This window comes from Antrostomus carolinensis, unplaced genomic scaffold (genome assembly GCF_000700745.2).
Source record: "Antrostomus carolinensis isolate BGI_N321 unplaced genomic scaffold, ASM70074v2 scaffold35397, whole genome shotgun sequence".
Classification (NCBI taxonomy): Eukaryota; Metazoa; Chordata; class Aves; order Caprimulgiformes; family Caprimulgidae; genus Antrostomus; species Antrostomus carolinensis.
This window is the reverse complement of record NW_010330108.1, coordinates 9577-29394: the sequence shown is the minus strand read 5'-3', so window position 1 is coordinate 29394 and position 19818 is coordinate 9577. Positions and strand designations below refer to the sequence as shown.

Genomic DNA, 19818 nt, shown 5'->3' with positions numbered 1-19818 from the left:
AACACTATCCTGCCTACTTAACACTCCTACCTTCCAGGATTAAATATACACTTGCTTCTAGTGAATAATTACATCTGGTATCAAAACTTGACGGTGTACTCTAACTGCTTCATAAAATTTCAGAGAAGGACAAGCATCATAGCTGCTACTTTCTTCCAAGTCTATTGCTGAGCAACTACATAAGAAATCTCCTTACCTTTGGGGACTAGGCATCCACCAGTGTTCTGAGCTGCTAGAAAAGACCGATTATTCAGAAAATAGTATTCTAAAGAATTTTCTAAAAATTCTTATTATTAGAAAATTATTCTTAGAAAATGTGAATTCTTTATTAAAAATAATCTGTCATTACAAACAGTATTATAAGCAGCAAACAACTGAATGATATGCATTTTCATCGTGCATTTAAAAACTCCTCATTGATAACTAAAGAGGGTAAACCTTCCTTTAGAAAACTTTAAAGCACATGCCTTTCTTATATTCAGAGCTACCAATAGAAGTTAATAAATATCTCAGAGACTCATTTCATCTCTCAGCAATCTGCTAGATGAAGAATTGCAAAGCCATTTATTTTGCAAAATCCCATTAGTTTTTGAAAAACTCTTTCAGATGAGTGGTAATTTTGAATGATTCACCTGAACAAAATAACGCACCCACACTTTCAAAATGCCGTTGGGGTGAGGTCAGGCAGAGAATGAGCCTGCCAGTGTAAACGACTGCATTTGTCTCCTGTCAGACTCCTTCACTTTGGGCACAAAAAGTACTTCCATAAGATTATTGGTTTGACATATATCAAGAAAATGGATTGATTTTTAATTTTCAGGAAGTTTTCAAGGAATTTAGAATAATAGATCTTTTTAAAAAGCTTCAGATGCTCTGAGAGTACGTGGGCCCCTGTGTGCAGGGGGAAATGCACCTCCCCAGGGGTTTTACTGATGTAGGAGAATCATGGACCACCCTTCTCTGTTATACATTGCTACATTATGTACAGCTGTGAACATTTGTGGAAGTAAACACACAGTACCTAGGTTTCAAAATACAACACAGTCCTTGGCAGAGGCCCCTAATCCCCTTTGGATGAGGGCTGCAATGCTTTCATCTAGAAACAGGCTTTCCAGACCAAATCAACCAGTGTACCCTACTGAAACACACTCCTAAAACAAATCAAACTTACTCATTTAAAATTCAACCCTGCATTAACCAAATCTGCAAGCTGTACCAAAGGTTGGTTCTAAGGATATCAGCTAAGGCCCTGGCACCAACACAGCCAGCAAGAACTGCTGTTGCAACCATGGGCAGCACCTGGCCTGTAGATATAATGAATGCATTAAGAGGGAAAACCATTTACAGCCCTCCTGTTCCCCTCAGATCCATTCCTCCTTGCCCTTCTCTTGTGGGAAGCAACATCCAGACCCAGCCAGCCCCAAGCCTCTTGTGCTCCAGGCTTCAGGATTCCATCTTGCTTATGTTTCTAAGAAGCTCTAAGCTGGCTGACTGGGACACCAGCAAGCTTCCTTGCCACTTCAGGACCAACCTCTAGCAAATGACAACCTTCCTTGTCTGCCTTATCAATGATCTGATGTTCTCATCCCAAATCTAGCACTGAAGAAACTTGAATTAACCCTGAGTTACTGCATCACTGACATTGCAGTGTAGTCGTGCATGAGGTTATATTTCCTTGGATCTAACCTGCAGGGCAAAGATGATCATCAGTTAGTTATTTTCAAGATTTTCAGATCCCATTTTTCATTCCCTATCTCAAATTCTGCATGGAAAGAACTAACACAAGACCCATTTCTCCAAGTAGCTGCTTAACTTACAAAAGCTGAGGTTTAGTGGAACTCCAGGGAGATAGGTATCTTCTGCCCAGTCAGAAGCACCAGAATTCATTTCAGCCACAGGAACATAACATATACACAGCAGTCAAACAAAAACGCATTGGATTGTCACTGGGCAGTGTACTCAGTTCAGCTGGATTTTGAAATGGTTATACTGAGCTCATCTATGTGAATGGCACCATTTCAACATACTTCTCAGATGACTGAACTTTATATGGTAATACATAAAGTTAGAGCTATACCACTTTTAAGACTGTCATAAAAAAAAAAAAAAAAAACAACAAACATGAAGAGACAAGTGATTGTAATTCTTGCACCACTTACATCACCCAGGAAAACTTTTATCACACGATACAGACCCACTCCACAACATAACTCTGTTATCACTGTCATTCACAATCTCAGTGTAGTAGTGTTTTAGGGCAGAAGCCTTTGTGAATGAGCACTACCAGGAGCTGAGTATACAGCATAATTTCTTATGATGTCATTGTATTTCCAAGCTCCCAATTAATTAAATGCAATTTCAGGTTACTTTAAAATCTTTTGTATACTGCAAAACATGAAGTTAAAAAGCTGCACCTGCAATCCAAATAACTGCAGTGACCAGACACAGCACACTCTAGGCTAGAAAAGTACATATTCCCTTGCTTTGGCAAGATTTAGATATTTCAGTAGTGGAGGACAGTGCCACTAAATGATTCCTGAACATTTCAGGGATACTAACCTTTTTTTACAAAGGTAGTTATAGGATAATATCACACAAAGCTGAAGAAGTTAACTTCCCTCAAAACCATATTATAATCTAATCAGCAGGATCAGCTAAACGTTTCAAGGGGCGTTTAAGAGTTCTTTGGAGGAAGACTCAACTCCATTGGTCTTCCCTTATTCAATGATTACAAAGCCTTTGTCTTTCCTTGGGTGAAGTATAACTCAATTTGCAGATTCTCTTTAAAACAGCAAGATCTGGTCCTCTAGACTTCTTTACATCAGCTTTTTTTTTGTGCAACCTGAAGCAACTGAAGCTTGATGCAGTATACTGAATCAAAGAATGGTTTGGATTGGAAAGGACATTTAAAGGTCATCTAGTCCAACCCCCCCTGGAGTAAGCAGGGACATCTTCAACTAGTTCAGGTTGCTCAGAGCCCCATCCAGCCTGACCCTGAATGTTTCCAGGGATAGGGCATCTACCACCTCTCTGGGCAACCTGTCCCAGTGTTTCATCACCCTCATGGAAAAACATTTCTTCCTTACATCCAGATTAAATCTACCCTCTTTTAGTTTAAAACCATTTCCCTCTGTCCTATTGCCCTCAAAAAGTAGCTGTGTCTGTATCTATTAAAGACAAGATATATTGGAAAAGAGAGCTAGAAAATATGTTTTCACTGTAACAAAGACTGTGTTGTACACATCTTTTTGTTAAAGGCTGCATGGGAGCAGCAGGACAAGCCTGACAACCCAGATTTCAATTATTTATCAATTCCCTTTCCTTGGCGCATGGGAAAGGTCATCTGAAACACACTAGGCTGTCCCTCCTGTAGAGTGGTCCTGCTAAAGAGCACTTCAGGTACCCAGCTGTTTATTAGCCTTTGTACACGTCAAAAACTAGTCTTACTTTGCTGAGGGCTTAGTCTTCACATTAAACTAAGGCAAAGTGTAAATCATAGGACAGAGCTGGCAAAGTCTCTGTTCTGACAGCTGGCTGCTTACCGGCGCTCCTTTGCGACACCTGCACGGCAGTCCAGTTCCCAGTTCTGCCTTGCTGCACTCACCTAGAGCTTTGTCTGAAACCCAACTCAGCTCAGTCACCTGCCCACTTATTGACTAGGAGGAAAGTGGGGACTGTTGACTAGGTTTTCAGAAGCAGAACAGCAACTCAGCTTTTGTACAGAACTTTTCACCACTTCACAAAGGTGGCAGCGTCCCTCCACAGGTATGAAACTGAGGCCCTAGGGTGATTTCCTGGGCATGAGAGGAAAAATGCAGAAAGCTGTTTCATTCTAAAGACCTACTCCCATGTATCACCCATTAGATACTGCTATAAAAATGAGCTACAAGCTTTAGCAAACATGGTTGCCCCAATTACAAACCCCAATAATTTCCAAGAAAACCGGTAAAGTAAAAAATACATCAGTAACAAAAAGGCACAGGTTAAACAAGATTTGCAGCTTCATTATTTATGTGCTTTAATATATATAACCTGGGAAGTTAGGGACCACTTTATGCTTCCAGAAATATAAGTATATATTTGTTAGGGCTTGTATCTTCATGCTCTATGGTAACACATAAGGAATTAGCTGGAACACACACAATTCCTGAATTTTCACTTAATTAACAAATGCATTCCATAGTCTCACATGAACTGTATTTTCCATAAATAATAAGCTTAACTGATTAACTGATAAATGTCTTAATCTGCTTTTAGCATCTGCATGCTGTGAGAACAGGTTTCTTTGGCATTCCATACCTCTTTCAAAGTGACAGTGTTTCTACGGCAACGTTCACATTTATTAAGGCTGGATATAGTATCACGGCTGAACTTATGTGCCTGAAGTGTAAGTGAGAACACGCGTAGGAAAAAAACACCTGCTCTTACTTACAGAGTAGGCACACAAACCCTGGAGTAATTATATCTCTCGTTAAAGATGCATTAACATAGCGTTACATGCTTTAAAATACAAGCATGAAAGTATTGACAGGTCAAACATCTTAAGGTTTTAATATCTTATTTTTTTGCACCTTTATAAAAGAAAGTTTCATATGGCATTAAAAAATTCCCCTCATATAGGAATCCAGGGCAACTGCTGCTGATCTGAGTAAAAAGGTGCATCTGTTTTCCATGATGAAAATATTTACATTATACAGGTGAACTATAAGAAACAAAATTTCAGTTTTGGCAGTCACCATGGTGGTCTCTGTACGTTAGGAGCGATACAGCCACTTGTATCATGGGACAGGACAGGATGGCACAGGGAGCCAGCTACCACACTCAGGGTGAAATCGCTTTTCTGAGACAACTTCTACTGAGTCTATGTCGCATGAACCAGAAAAGCAGAATGCTCCTACAATGAGATTTTTTATAGCCAGGTAGGTACTATCTGACCAGGTAAACACCTGTCTGAACACAACCTACTAGACTGGGGAAGACTGGATTTATAGAAACAGGGGGTGCAGGGAGTGGGACTGTCCCTGGGCACACGTGTAGGACCTTACAGACAGTCTGAATCAGCCAGCGATATGTGCTTTGCTGCATGTGCCACCAGTTACAGATTCAAGCGGCTTTTTCTTCTCCATCTAGCTCATGTACAGATGAAGGATGAGCTACAGGATCCTTGAGGATGACAACATTTCAAAGAACCACAGCTACTGTAGAGCAAGAATTCACTCTTTCTCCTTAGGAAAATAATACATGTCAATATGGATCTAACTGTAAGGAGCCAGTGAACACCATCACTTCCTACATGGTGACAACATCAGCTGTACTAACCAAATAAACTGGGACACTTGCCTTCCAGGCTGGTATGAGATCTGTGCATAACACACAATAAATTAAGTGGGCCATTTCAAGTTGTAGTTTTCAGATATTAGAATACCATAAACAAGCAGAGATGTTGCTTAAGACCTAACAGAACGAAGCCTGGAGCATAACTCCCATCTGGTACAAAGAACTGTGCATTTGGTCTTTGTGACAAGATATCTCATCACATAGCATGGCCTCCTACTGACAGGCACAGGAACAGCCTGCAAGATCTCAACAACATGGGATAACGCCTGGAGCAGGCAGCTACTTCTCTGCCAGCAGGCACTGAATGAGGTAGGAATGTCACAGATAAGTTAACACTTGAAGTGAAGCTTGGACTGCAACTTGGAGATCAGCTTTGATTTGTGGTCTTGGTCCCACCTGTTGCCATTCTGGTACCACATGTCCAGGCTCAGTCTTAACTTGGAATGATACTAGCACCAGGTCTTGGTCCCAGATGCACGTCACACACGCATACAGACCTAACTGCTGGAGGTCCTCGCAGCCACGTCTCCAGTGAGGCACTGAGACAGTGCTCTGGTTCACCACTTCAGCTCAGGTCTCACCAGGAGGAAAACTGCTTGAAGCTCAAGTACATACTACCACAAGACTACAACTATAGATGCAAAGCAGATTCACACCTAAAACCACACACTACATTATTAAAACAGATTAACCAAGTGGATTTTCACTGTGCCCACAGGTCCCATATTCTTCTGTTTTACAGGTAGGAAAAAGATGACCCTGCAACAAGCTGGGACATCTCTGATGCGACAATGCTACCTTCCAGAGTTTGAAGGGGCTTATGCATGCCTGCACCATTCATTCACTATTCCTGGTCTCAAAAAATAATTTACTGCTAAATGGTATATGCTTCTGCATGTGAACAACCCTTCCATGTGTTTCAGGAGGTGTAGCTCCAAGAGGAAACTGTCCCACTAGCACCGATGAATTCAGTGGTTATTGGAAAGAATTACAGAATTGCATCTGAAAAACAGTCAAAACCAGGGATGCCTGTGCACCACATCATGTTAGTTTTGGGCAGTACATGAGATCTACGTTTGTCAGCAACAGAAATATTTAAAATCAAGGAAGGACAAAAGTAAAGGTCATGGAGAATCTCGTCTACAGTGAAGTTTCTACACAATAATAAAATATTTATGTATTCTCATATAACATATAACTTAATAAAGAAATAAATTTTATTCTTGTGTCTGAATATGAGTTAGTCTAAAAGATCAGATTAAAAACTCATTGCTGCATTTTGAAATTCAAATGATCATTTCTGTAAAAGACAATGTTTTCCTAACCTTTCTAAATACAGAAGTAGATGGCATTTCCAAACACTGTAATTAAAAAAAGAAGCATGATAAAATTGTTACAACTCTTTGTAGTATTGTAGGACCTTAGAAAAAGAAAAGACCACATTTTTGATGAAAAGATGCTAGTGTGGTCACCTATTGTGAAAGACTAGATTTTTGATCAGGTATTACAGGGAAAACACGAAACATCAAACCTGAAAAACACTGTGAATGAGATGTAGGAACAGTGAGAGCCACTAACTCGGCTCTTGTGTTGGGGTCAGGCTAACAATAGGCTTATTTTGTTCTGCCTCCCCTAAATCCAATTCCAGTGAAAGAAAGAGCAAAACGGGGATTTGCAAGCCACAGAAACTGCAGATTTTATACCTGTATAAAACAACTGGTTTTGACAACATCCAAATTCATATAACTCAATTATAAATGTCTACAGTCTATAGCTATAAGAATTATGCTCATCTTTCAAAACAGAAGAAGTCACATTTTTGCTAGCAACTCCATTCTATTCTTGGCAATTGTGGATCATTCTGACAAAATATACTGCACTGATGCAATCAAAAAATGATACACAATTTGGAAAAGGTTAAAATTACAAACTACAGAATACACAAAAATTATCAGGAGAAATATCTAGTGAAATAAGATGACTATTTATGGATTTGCTCAAACAAAAAATTGCCTAATTAGTATTACAAACGTACAGGTACAGTCACAGTTAGAATTTCCTGTATTTCACCTATATCCCTCTCTTAATGAACTCATTATCATGTCTTTCAAAGAGGAGATCCTCCCAAGGCCAGCTGTATACAGCCAAATCTATCTCACACTGCTTTAGAAAAGTAAAATCTCTAGAGAACAGTGGTCAAACAGATGTACTATATTAGTAATCTGAGCTGTCAGCATCACTGTGCACTAGTTACACATAGCTAGGCAACCTCAAAATACACAGAAAACAACTGAAAGTGACCCCAAGAATGGGCCAGAATTACCCTGTGTCATTTTTATGATGAAACCTGCAGCACATCCTTTACTTTCTTCCTCTAACACTTTAAAAAAAAAAAAAAAAAAATCAAAATTTCTTGTCAGTTGTAGGACAGCACCCCCTGGTGTAGCAACACATGAAAACTTTACAATAGAATGCCTCAATTTGTGCCAGGGTGCAGCTAACTGATGGGCATTACTACGTGGATAACCCAAGGTGTGGACTAACTGGCTGGGTCTTTCCTCAACACTCTAGCTCTGTGCCAAAAAAGTGCATGATACAGATCAACTGTCCCTCACATGAGGCTTCACATTTCTGAGAGTTCTATACAATAATGCTGTCTCTACTAAAAACGCTTACAAATGTTTTTAAAGGTCAGTTTTAAACATACAGACTATGCTCCCCTACGGCTTGATTTATTTTTGTTTTATATTACCTACTTTCATGTTTTCTTGGGATGACCCCTTCCTCTCCTAGATAACTGAGAGTTGCCTGTATCAGGCCTGTCATCAGATAAACATGCCTGCTTCTCATGTGTCACCTAAATAGGACAGAAATGTAAATCCTTATTGGGTCCTGAATAAAGAAACCTGGCCCTGACGTGCACCAGCCCTACATTAGGAGCAGGGACACAGCAGAAAACAGCTCCCTGCTATGCCAGCACTGCATCATGCAATGACTTTCAAAAACTTTTAATGGAAACTCAGCAAGTTTTCTTGCTCCATTTACACCTACCAGGAATTTGTTCCCATTCTTATCTAAGCTTCTGAAATCAGAGTTGTGGAATAACACTACCTTACCCAAACATAGAGTATGCAATACATACATATTGCTGCTCAGAAAATAGGTTAGTAACTACCTTGTACAATATTTTGAACAACACAGCATAGCCACAGCTATACACTAGCTTTTGCTAAGTTTTGCTGCAATGAAAAAGCTGTAAGTGGATCCTAAAGTAGGATAGTCTGTGTAAGATATTCTTTCATTTCAGAATTTACATCTGTGTTCCTTCCTGTGCTTATTCATAGTGGCAAATAGGCATTTTCATCACTGAGGCCTTACATGTTTTGGGAATCAGCTCCTCAGGATACTAACCCACATTACTGGAGCAGGACACAGCCGTTCAACTTCAGCAGCAGGACATTCTGCCAACTGGAAGAGTACTGTTGGCTCTGGGGACTCTTCCGTAGAATTAATCACTTGCAACAATTTAAAAATTCAAAATTAATGCTTAACAGATTCAGCTAAAAGTATTTTCAATCCAAGGGTTGTATATTTTAATCTACTGCTAATTTGCACAACATTTAGTAGCCAAATGGTGTTAACTCACTTCCACATCCTGACCTGACCTTCACTCACAATTCTTCCTTTTCTGCAATTCCTCAATCTGATTCAGTTCACTGCAAGATCACCATCAGGCTGAATCCTTTCTTCCTGAGCTTACACATGTGGCTAACGGCTGCATTCACTGAAAATGCTGCTTATGCTGCTACAGCTTTAATATTGCACTCAGCTGTCTTTTCTGTATTAACTAAAAAATAAGAACACGACCCGCAATGTTATGTTACCCATGATAACGCCGTTAGGAAAGCATTTCAGAAACAAAGTTTAAGGTTCTACTACTTGCTGGAAAGAGATTAATTTTGACAGTCTCTTTTCTGGTATTACAAGCTTGCTTGTGCCAAGTGATTACATTACTAAACCAGCCATTTAGACCGTACAGCCTTTGATTTAGTTGTCAAAAATACATATATTCTCCTAGGTATACTGGAGTATTTTAGGAGTGAAGATCACACATTCACGCAGTTCAAGCCTACTTATTATCATAAACACTTAAGTTATTTTCCTGCTTTCTTAAGAGTATCAAAATACCCCTGCCAAATATTCACTACTGATCAAATAATACAGAGTTTATAATTTACACACAAAACAGTACTGACATAATTTGTTTATTGTACTGTGAGCATCAGTATATAGTAGAGACAAAGAAAACATAACTTCCAGGAAAAAGAAAAAAAACCTGGAGATTTAAAATTTTGCTCAGTATCAATCATGGAGAACCTATAAATTATCTGCTGGAATGCTTTCAGCTCAAAAGCTTGGCTTCTACAATTACAGAACACTGAAGAATATAAGATGTTCTGGATCCCAAGAGCCACATACCTAAGGTTAAATTGTAAAAGACCTGAAAATACATTAGGTAAAGTTTATAAACTTGCTTTCTTCTGAGACAGATTGATCTTATCTCCAAGACTCAGGGCCATTCCCTGTAAGGAAAAGAAAGAAGACATTCATGACACAGATACTTCAAAGTAACTTTAACTATATTAAAGTGAAAATTCCATATATAGAAATCTATTAAGTTAGTGGCATGGAAAACAAAGTATTTCTAACTGTTCGTTTGTTTATATACATTATAGTGCACACCTTTTTCTTAAGACTAGGTAAAGGCTAGATCTAGATACATCACTGAAAAAATTAAACTCAGATTTGAGCTAGCAACTGCTCAATCTGTTGTCAATAAAAAAGGAAGAAAAATAAAAAACCGTGAGCCTTTCGACCTCCCACCAGTTAAAAGTATGCTGCCACTGAAGAAACTACAACTGTCAGCCCACTTACTGCAATTCTGCTCTTGAAAGTCTCAGTGCTGATAACAGCACTTAATGCACTAAAGATATAGAAAATAATTTAATCACAGAACCGTTGTAATATTGCATAGAAACTGAAGAAATCTCAAAAGAAACTACACAAATAAATCCACCTAATCAACAACAGAATGATCTCAAGATGAAACTAAGCTGGCAGTCTTATGTAAAAATGCCACTGTAAACATGTCAGAAACATTGATTTAAATCACTCTGAAATCTTTACAATGACATCACATAAACTAGATGGTTTTATGTGATGAATATGAAAATTCTCAGGCAGCACTTTATTGTACGCTGTTTAAAATAGTTTTATTGGTACACTAGCTGGTTTCTTATCAAATAGTTCCAAAGTTTGTACTTTTTTTAGTCAGGATGTTGAAGTCATAAAATCTAAAGCAGACTCATAGATCTACCTTTAGAAAATAATTCTACTGAAAGACTTTGGGTTTTGCTTTGCTGTTTTTAAAAAGAACCAGTGAATAGCAATTACATGCATAAAATTTCCATGTTAGATGAAATGTGTAATTCAGTAGGAAACAGATCATGGAACCTTGGGGACCATTTGCTCTTTATTTAAAAGCAAATCAAGTATATTATCCTATTTGCAGTGCTATGGATAAAATAAGAAAATCTTGTCCCAAAGGCCTATTTTATGACAATGCACTGGGAGAGATGATGTACAATGTGGTTTTAGGGTGTCATTACACCTAACTAAAAAGCCATTCTTTCCTCAAAAAATGTGTATAAGATAGTTTTTTAAAACAAAGGTTGAAGTTTCTATAGTCATCTTCCCTAAAAATTTTCCCATTGACCTAATACTGGAAACTATCTAATGTCCAAAAATTTGCAAGTTTTTTTACAGTGCTCAATGCATCTTCTAAAAAATGACAAGGAGAAACAATGCTCTAAACAGAAGCCACATTACCTGACTCTTTGCACGGATTCGTATGTGACCAGTGACAGGCGCCTCCGGTCCAAGATGAATTGGCTTTTCAATGCTGACGTTTGCAAGTGCATCTTCTCCAAATATGGAACGCGCATAAAGATTGGCCGCCATAAAGCCACAATAACCAGAAAGTGCCTACAAAAAGCACATTTGAACTCCTTAGAAAAGTCAAAACCATTTAAATACATTTTAATTCATCCCACTTATAGCTAGGCAGGTATCAGTATTTAACATTTAAACTTTTTTCTTTGCATGCAACATTTTTTTAAAATGTGAGAATCATGCAGTGAGAAACAGTGGTGGCCTTTTTCTAAAATTAACACTGACAGCAACCTACAATATTCATCAAAACAAGGCAGGATGGCATTTTATGATCTGCTTTAATGAATGGTAGCAAAACAGTAAAGAAGCCAAATAGCAGCAATAGCTACTAACCAAAACTACACCCATTTTGGTTATTATACATATATTAGCTACTGTATATACATATTGCTTTACAACAAAAGGGCTAAATTAGCAAAAGAAAGGTAAATTTTCACAGAGAAGGTAGGAATTTGGAGTTACTGATAAAAAAACTCAAACCCTGTATAAAAACATGTGGTTCCATCAAATCTATACTGCAGCTGAGCTACTACAAATTAAAACAGACATTCTGATTTCCTAGCTTGGCACTGAATAGCTGAATTGATTAAGTGACTGTCCTGGTATTTTCATAATATTAACTTGCTTTTACTCATTTCAGAGCACTCACTTAAAAACTCTGAAGTATACGTACTATTTCATATTGCAAACAAGCATCTCTAATAATATTTATAACAAATGCTAAATAAATTTAACAAAGCACACAAACTAAAAAGGTTATCTGAAAGTCTTCAAGCAAATAGCTCACCTTCTCTGGAGTCAGGCATTTCATATTGGTTGACTTCAGTATGTGCTGTAAGTATTCATTTAGATCAACAATATTGGTATTCACTGTAACCTTCAAGAAGGAAAAAAAAATGGCAATTAATTTAATTAGCATCTCAGGCATTTCTGAAACCGTCTATTCTTCAGGGCTCTATAAAGAAGATTACTGCTAAATTTCTCCTTGAGGAACACCACATGCAGTAAGCTAGTTCCAAATCACATTATGTGGTGGAATCATAAAGTCTTCACCTCCTGCCATCCACTTGTTAAAGGCTGGGAATTCCATGATGACTGGGGTTTCTGAAATGTATTGGAGAATGTGATACTCTACTGAACACACAGACTCCCTACAGCAAATAGTATACTTCTTGTCTGAATACAGTTTTTACGTTGCCAGCACAAGAAAAAAATCGTATCTAGTCCAAAAGATTACTTTTAACCAATGATTAAAGTTATTTTCGTATTTCCCTTCTAGCAACAAAGCTCTCTGGGCTGTGTTGGCTTCCTCATATTGAGTATTGTGGGTCTTGTGTAAATTGCTTTTTAACACATCTTTTAGGAGTAGTTTACAAATTGCTAAAGTTTCACATATTATGGATTAAAATTTATTGTTTCCAAGTCCTCTCTGAGGGAACTTAAATCCAATCTCAAGTGAATACATGTAAATACATATAGCAAACAAGGCTACAGTTTGTGTAAAGTATCTCCCAGTCTGTTTTAATGTTTCTACTCTATTCTGAAATTATGTTGCTCTGTTGTACAAGATTATCTCCCTTAAATCCTTTTTTAACAGGTCTGTAACTAACAGTTTGGGAACCCTCTCATATTAAGTGTACCTACCATTTTGATGGTCTTATGTAGCACCCATAACCGCTCTGTATGCTACAGCTGTATTGCAAAGTAATAAAGTGAAAAATGTCCCTCCCCACAGCAGTGTGGTTGGACTAAATGATCTTTATAACATCCCTCACAACCCAAAACACACTATACTTTAAAAAGAAAAAAAAAAGACAACGTAATTCAGAACTGAAGAGAGGCCTAGGCAGTATGACTAGTTCTACAGTCTCAGTATAAACTTACACTTGTTGCTATCTCACCTTTGAGTTGAAATACACAGCAATCACCAAGCAATCTGGACACCTTCTGTAAGGCTCAATGCACATACTTCCTTTGTAAGAAAAAGCTAGTTATTGCATCACTAAGCTTGTGATTAATAATAAGAGAATGAGTCACTTGAGACTAACATCCAATGTGGATGCTGAATGAGGTTTATATCACAAGAGATGATGTTGAAGTAATGAGCTGATGTAGAAACAAGAAACAGAATTACACTTGTTCAACAAAACCCCCAAATAACTACAAAAAATAAAACTAACTTTGTTTTCCCACTCAAATTCTGCCCACATCTGTCTGAACTCCGCATCCGTACAAGAAGCAGGCTGGATGTAATCCATGATGTCAATGTGAATATCACTGAGAACCACACAGTTTCTGTCGCTGGCTGCTCCAGAGACATCATACACTGTAACAGAAAAACACAGATCACCTTAATGTTTTAAAAAGTGAAATTGCCCTAAATAAGAATGCGCAGGTACCACCTGCCAGTTAACAACCTTCAACACTTGCTCTGTCTCACTGCTGACCTCTGTTCTCTTCAAGTGCTTTACCCAGTTGCCACAGAACTTTGAGTTAAGCGTATTGGTACTTCAGACAAAGCTACCTAGCTCATTTCAAATTCAGAGACTTGTGTTCAAGTATCATGTTGACAATCATTCTAAAGGCAGCATCATTTTAAGTGATATAAATTTTCCAAAAATCATCATAAAATATTAATAGACCGTAGACTATTTAGTTCCCTCTTCCAGTATGAAGTGTTATAATTATTTTTGAGCTCATTAAGCAGTAAAGAAATACTACACATTAATGTCTTTTTGCACACTGAATTGTTTACTCACCAATATTACCAAAAATAATTCCATTTTCTGTTGAAGCAACTTTGACATTAGCTTTAATGTTTGCAAAATCATGTGGAGCAAGTGTCAGAGGAGATGGTTTTTCCACAAGTTTCAAGTCACCTGTGTAAAGAAATTGGGAGATGCTGACCAAGGAACATTAACAGTACAGAAAGAGTTTAGCTTTTGGAACAAAAATTTTGATTTTCTTGTTATTCAATTCTAATGTCTACAGAGTTGCATTAAACACTACCATAAAGGTATTACTTGATCTGGATTTTTTTTTTTTTTGCTTGGTTTTATTTTTTTTTACAGTTTGCTACCTGCAAGACAAAATAATTTACATTACATTAAAAATTTCAGTTAAAATAAGAGTGTATTCACACAAACCCTAATGAAAACAAATATAAATACTGACTTAAATGGGCTTTGGATTGAGTCTAGAATTAAATTTTTAACAATCAGGAAATGGTTAATTCTACCTAGTGTTTTAATCACTGACAACTTCATACCTAATCCTACAGTCAAGTGCCTCAAAAACCGAAGTTCGATGTCTGGTATTACATGCACTAAACTATAAACAGGTCAAAGTATCACCTTGATTTTGAATCTAATTGCTCCCAGGACACAGTAAAGGTGTACTTTTCCTAATCCTTTAGCAAGCAATTTTTTGTAAAAGACTCCTTAATTCTAGCAAACTGTGAAATTTGAGAACACAGCACGAACAGCATCAGCTCTACACACAAGAGTGATGCATAAAGTCAGTTTTTGCAATATATCTGAAGACACCAACTGGGAAATACAGAATTCCACTTTACTGATCTGATAAATAGAAAATTATTTCTCTTCATCATTACTCTTGATCAAATTATTTACAAAAGATTAGGAGGAAGGCTATGACCCTGCAGTTATATTTATATCAATCAAAAGTATAGAACATGTTATCCTAATATCTTGAAATCATATTTCAACTCCTGACTGCCAAAACAGAAGATAACTAATAGGAAACTGGTTATTGTTCTGGGGTTATCTGCTTCAGTTATGGGGAATAAGTATATCAGAAAAACTGTCCATATTTCAGGAAAAAGGGAGAAGGGGAAATAGAATGCTATTTTTTAGTGAAAAAAGCATGAAAGTTCAAAACTGACTACAGTTTATACTGTCAGGCAGTACTGTCAGTGCCAGTAGATATAAATCTCACCTTTTGGAAGAAAAATCTATTTTTCAAGGCATTCAAAAATGTCCTTTCAAAATGGCAACTAGTTGGCATAAATTTGTAAGTATTTAGAAGTGTTTCAGGAACTCCTTACAACGAGGTGCCAACGCCCAGCACCTCACTGCTGTGCCAACAGTTGCTTTGTTTCCCCAGCACCCCTTACCTAGCGTAGCCAGCTCTAGTGTGCAGTTCTGCAGAGTATCGCTGGTCTGGTTGACCACGAGCACGTCCAGCACAATGTCATACTGATTGACATGGACATACGCTTCTGCATAGACGGGGTCAGAGAAACCTGTCAGTTGAGTGACCTGCGGCAGAAAAGAGTTCAAGGTATTTTTCTTCTCATAAACCAGTTTAAAATATGGAATAATGTCAAGCAATGACAAAAAATAACAATAAATTACAATTAAATCCATTACTCTCTAATAAGAACCTTCAAATCAAGCAGGTGTGCAAAGAGCTTTTAATTTCACAGAATTAACCTACTAGTAAGAAAAAAGGGGAGAAAAAAAAGAAAATTGGAAAAAAACACTGCAAACAATCACCAGGAGTTTTGTCTAGAAAATAGTATTTAAAGAAGTTGTGATGTTTAGGAAATCTAAAGTTCACATATAAGTCTTCCAAAAATAAACAGACTTCATCAATTTATAGCTAAGCACACAGTGACTGTGTTATTCATACAAATAAATTGAACTGAATTCTTCCTTCAAGTGTCCTTTTGCATACACACTACAATTATAAAAATCTTCCCAGATCAAATATATTCTGAACTGAATTCACATAAATTCCTAAAATATGGACTGTAATGCCATTTATTCTTAAACAGATCAGTAGGATGAAGAAAGGCTGACTTAAAATGAAAATGTAACTTTAAACAGCAAAGAGAATTCATCCAGACTTTTAAAGAATAAGTGGGGCTTTTTAACCCTAACTAATGAATGAATCAAGAGATTTCTTTTCTTTGGACCTTCTCTGCAGGTCCTAGTAACCAGCAGCAAAAAAAGGTATGCACTGCACTTGGCAACAGGATATGGCAGCCAAAGAAAGAAAGGGGCTCTTAATCACTTGCAACATCCTTGCTCCCTACCCCGTGAATCTTAGTGGGCTCTTTAGACCTGCAAACAATTTCTTCTCCATATCCCACCAGCTCAGCACTTTGCAAGTGTCCTCCTTATTCTTCTCCTCCCATGGGAAGAAGGTAACAACTTTAAGCAGAAGGGCTTTTATCTTTCTCCTGATCGCAACCAGGAAATACCGGGGCCTTTCCAATCGACCAGCATAGCCTGGTTCATCAGTTCCAGCCTGGGATTCCCAAAGCTGATCCTGTGCATAAGCAGCAAAAGTGTATATAATTAAAACACTGACTTTCACATTACCTTATTAAGTTTGGATGCAAGAGGATCAGCAGCCTCTTTCCTCTGTGTGTTTCCCATTGCAGCAAGAAGGCTGAGCTGAAACTGGTCTTCTTTTGAGCTCATTTCATTTTTAGCAGTAAGCTGCATGAAGGAAATGGGATCATCTGGCTGAACTGTCACATTCCTCTTCTCAGATTCTTTCTGCAGGAAGAGAAATATTCAAGAATTCACAGTGAATTCCATTCCTTAGTGCACAAACACAGTCAAATAATGGCTGACTTACAGTCAAACAGCAACATTTGTGGGACTTGCCTGGATGTGAAAAAAACTCTACACGCTTATAATAGCTCACCTTCTGGGAAAGTTTCTCCTCTTCCAGCTTGGCTGACAACATATGAGACAGGGACTGCCTGCATTCTTTGTTGAAAATATCATTCATGAGAGGAGAACACTCTGACAAAACTTTCAGACACAAGGAAATACGATCCACATCATCATCTGTAATTGGCTTCTTAGGAAGAGAGGACTTTCCCAAATGGAGAACTGTGGCCATCAGCAGCATAGCTTCAGCAATAAAGGACTGAGGAGGAGGACAAAGGAAAGACAATGGAAGGAGGTTATTGCATTTTACACAGCTTTACAGAAACACTTACTTCTAACTTATTTACAAAAAGGTGCACATTAATCTGTTCAGAGATTTTATGATTTGACTACTTTTTTTTTAGTACTTATTATCTAGAAACCAAGTAACACGATTTCGAGACTGTCTAGATAGAGTGGCTGGAAAGCGGTGTTTGTGACCCAAATTATCACTATTATCCAATCACATAACTGGAAGTTCACTTTGGACTTAACCCTTTTTGCATCTGTTTAAAAGGAAAGAGGCAACAACCAGATCTTTGCAACTACAGTGAAAACACAACAGATGACTCACATTTTGTTTCTTCTTTTCCTGAACTAGTGACACATATCGTAAAGCAATCTTAGTTAAAGTTGTAGCAAGCGAAGCTGCAACAAAGAAATCACCATCAAGCAGGAATCCTCGTAACGGAGGTCTGCAAAGAAAAACATTAATCAGAAAACTAGTTTTGGATCAGACACTTCAGCCTACTTATCTTCATCTCTTAACTATACAAAAAAACCAAGCTCGAAACACTGTAAAAATTTTATTCTCCCCTCTAGAAGTAATTTTCCAGATATATTTACAAGTTACAGCCATTTCCACAGAGAATAAGGAGTGAAATGAAAAGTGTAATGGATAATAATTTCATTGCAGCTCTGAGATGATAATGACTAGTCAAAATGAAGTAGCCCACCTGCAGTAGTTAAGGAAATATGGCAGTTGTTCTAGCTACCAATGAAATAAACTATAGCAAGTATTAAATAGTGCAAGGTGATATCAAGAAAAAAAAAAGTTTTAATCTAAAGGCAACATCTCTGTATCCAACTAAAATTGTGAGGGGTCCTATGTATAAATTACAAAGAATCAACTAGAACTTAAGAAACCATAATTAATAATGTCCTTTTTGATATGCAGTAAGCTTTGATTACAAATCCTAAGCAAATAGGCAACTTCCTATCAGATACCATCTACTTGGGATAATGCCTTAAAACAGGGAATTACCTCAACCACTGAACTCTGCATGAGAGAGAACACCACTTAAAAAACCAAATAACCAAGTTACTCCTGGCCTAATATGACATGTTAAATACCTGTCTTCTTCCTTTTTGGCAGGTCGGGAACTACTGAGAGCACTCTGTGTTGCATAAGTGCCCATCTCTGTCACCAATTTTTGGGCTGGACCCACAGAAACCTCTTCTTCAGGTTTTAGCTCACCAGTTTCTTTCTTGATTTCCGATTCAACTATTGGGATCTAGAAATGAACAGGAAACAATTGTTACAATTAAGATTAAAAAAATATATTTCTGTTCTGCAGAAGGTTTTAATAAAAATTGTCTGCATTGTTAAAGTTTTTATCAGTAAAAGGTCAGCTACAGTGCAACAGTTTTGAGAGAATTTGAGAGACAGGCAGATGCCGAAATATATACAGAAGCCACCTACCCATGCACAAAGCTCACATTGCACAGACTGGCCTAGAACCCTCTGAGAGCAACCCAGACCTAAGGCACTCTTCCTTTGTTTCTGGATATAATTAAATTGTATTTTAAACCCACTGTAATTTTCTGAAATAAGGAATTTCTCATTTCTCCTCTTAACAGATACCACTTCTTTGCAGTATACGCTGGCTTCAGGTATGCTACTTAAAAAAATTATTAACTAATGCAAAACCCCAACTAGTTTTTACTTTAGATTTCTTATGCACGTGCCATTACATATCAAAACCCTGCTGTATCTTACCTGATGTTTTAAATATCTTTTTCTTAGAAAACACACTGCATAATAGTAAGTAAAGCCAGAGAGCAAGACTAACAAAGTAAACACACCTCTCCAAGAGATCTGCGAACTTCTGTCATTACACTCTGTATATCTTCCTTTGTGCTGCAATATTCTCCAAGGATCCATAACGCTCCTCGGTAAATCCTAAGACAAGAACAGTAACTTAAGTCATGCTGTCATGATATACTAGCATCAGGGGAAGCGATTTACAGCCAGGTGGTAAAGGCCAGCCTTGACAAATTCAAGAGGACATGACTGACAGAAAGCAAGTTCAATCAAGAACAACCATCCTTTCAGCCTTAGTAAACTAATGAACATGTATATCCGATAAGATATATTCTCTGCTACAAGTTATCCCCATCTGTGTTAATCCTGATATTCACAAAATTACATTTCATTACAACCATAATGAAATAACTCTACTGTATGTGAATAAAGTCAGTCATAATTTCTCCAATTAACTGAGACAAACTAACTTTTCCTTCACACAGGAGAAAAACAAGAATGAATGAAGATTAGGGAAAAAACAGCAAAGCTTCAGAGTTTTTTTCCCCTCTTAATTAGACATCAATGGAGACAGGATTCAGTTTCCTGTGTATTGGAATGTCAGAGAAGTTCTCTTATGAACTTTTACAGATTCATCAGAAAACCAAGTTTTTAGAGCCCTGAAAGGTACTGAAGAAGCTTCACAGATTGCAAAGCCCAGTCTATGTTAGATTGGGTTTTCTAATAAATGTACAGCAA

At 37.5% G+C, this 19818-nt stretch overlaps 1 protein-coding gene across 1 annotated transcript in view; it reads right to left on the bottom strand.

Annotated features, from left to right (window-relative positions):
* Positions 1 to 9592: 9592 nt before the first annotated feature.
* The window catches only part of COPB1 (coat protein complex I subunit beta 1), a 17288-nt gene continuing 7062 nt past the window's right edge, over positions 9593 to 19818 (bottom strand). The window contains exons 11-21 of the mRNA XM_010172829.2: positions 19122 to 19218; positions 18390 to 18550; positions 17611 to 17731; positions 17029 to 17256; positions 16698 to 16877; positions 15485 to 15629; positions 14109 to 14228; positions 13530 to 13675; positions 12137 to 12226; positions 11227 to 11382; positions 9593 to 9920 (exon numbers count right to left, since the gene is read on the bottom strand). Of these exons, the coding sequence (XP_010171131.1) occupies positions 9861 to 9920; positions 11227 to 11382; positions 12137 to 12226; positions 13530 to 13675; positions 14109 to 14228; positions 15485 to 15629; positions 16698 to 16877; positions 17029 to 17256; positions 17611 to 17731; positions 18390 to 18550; positions 19122 to 19218 (1504 nt within the window). The 3' untranslated portion in view covers positions 9593 to 9860. The remainder of the gene's footprint in view (positions 9921 to 11226; positions 11383 to 12136; positions 12227 to 13529; positions 13676 to 14108; positions 14229 to 15484; positions 15630 to 16697; positions 16878 to 17028; positions 17257 to 17610; positions 17732 to 18389; positions 18551 to 19121; positions 19219 to 19818) is intronic.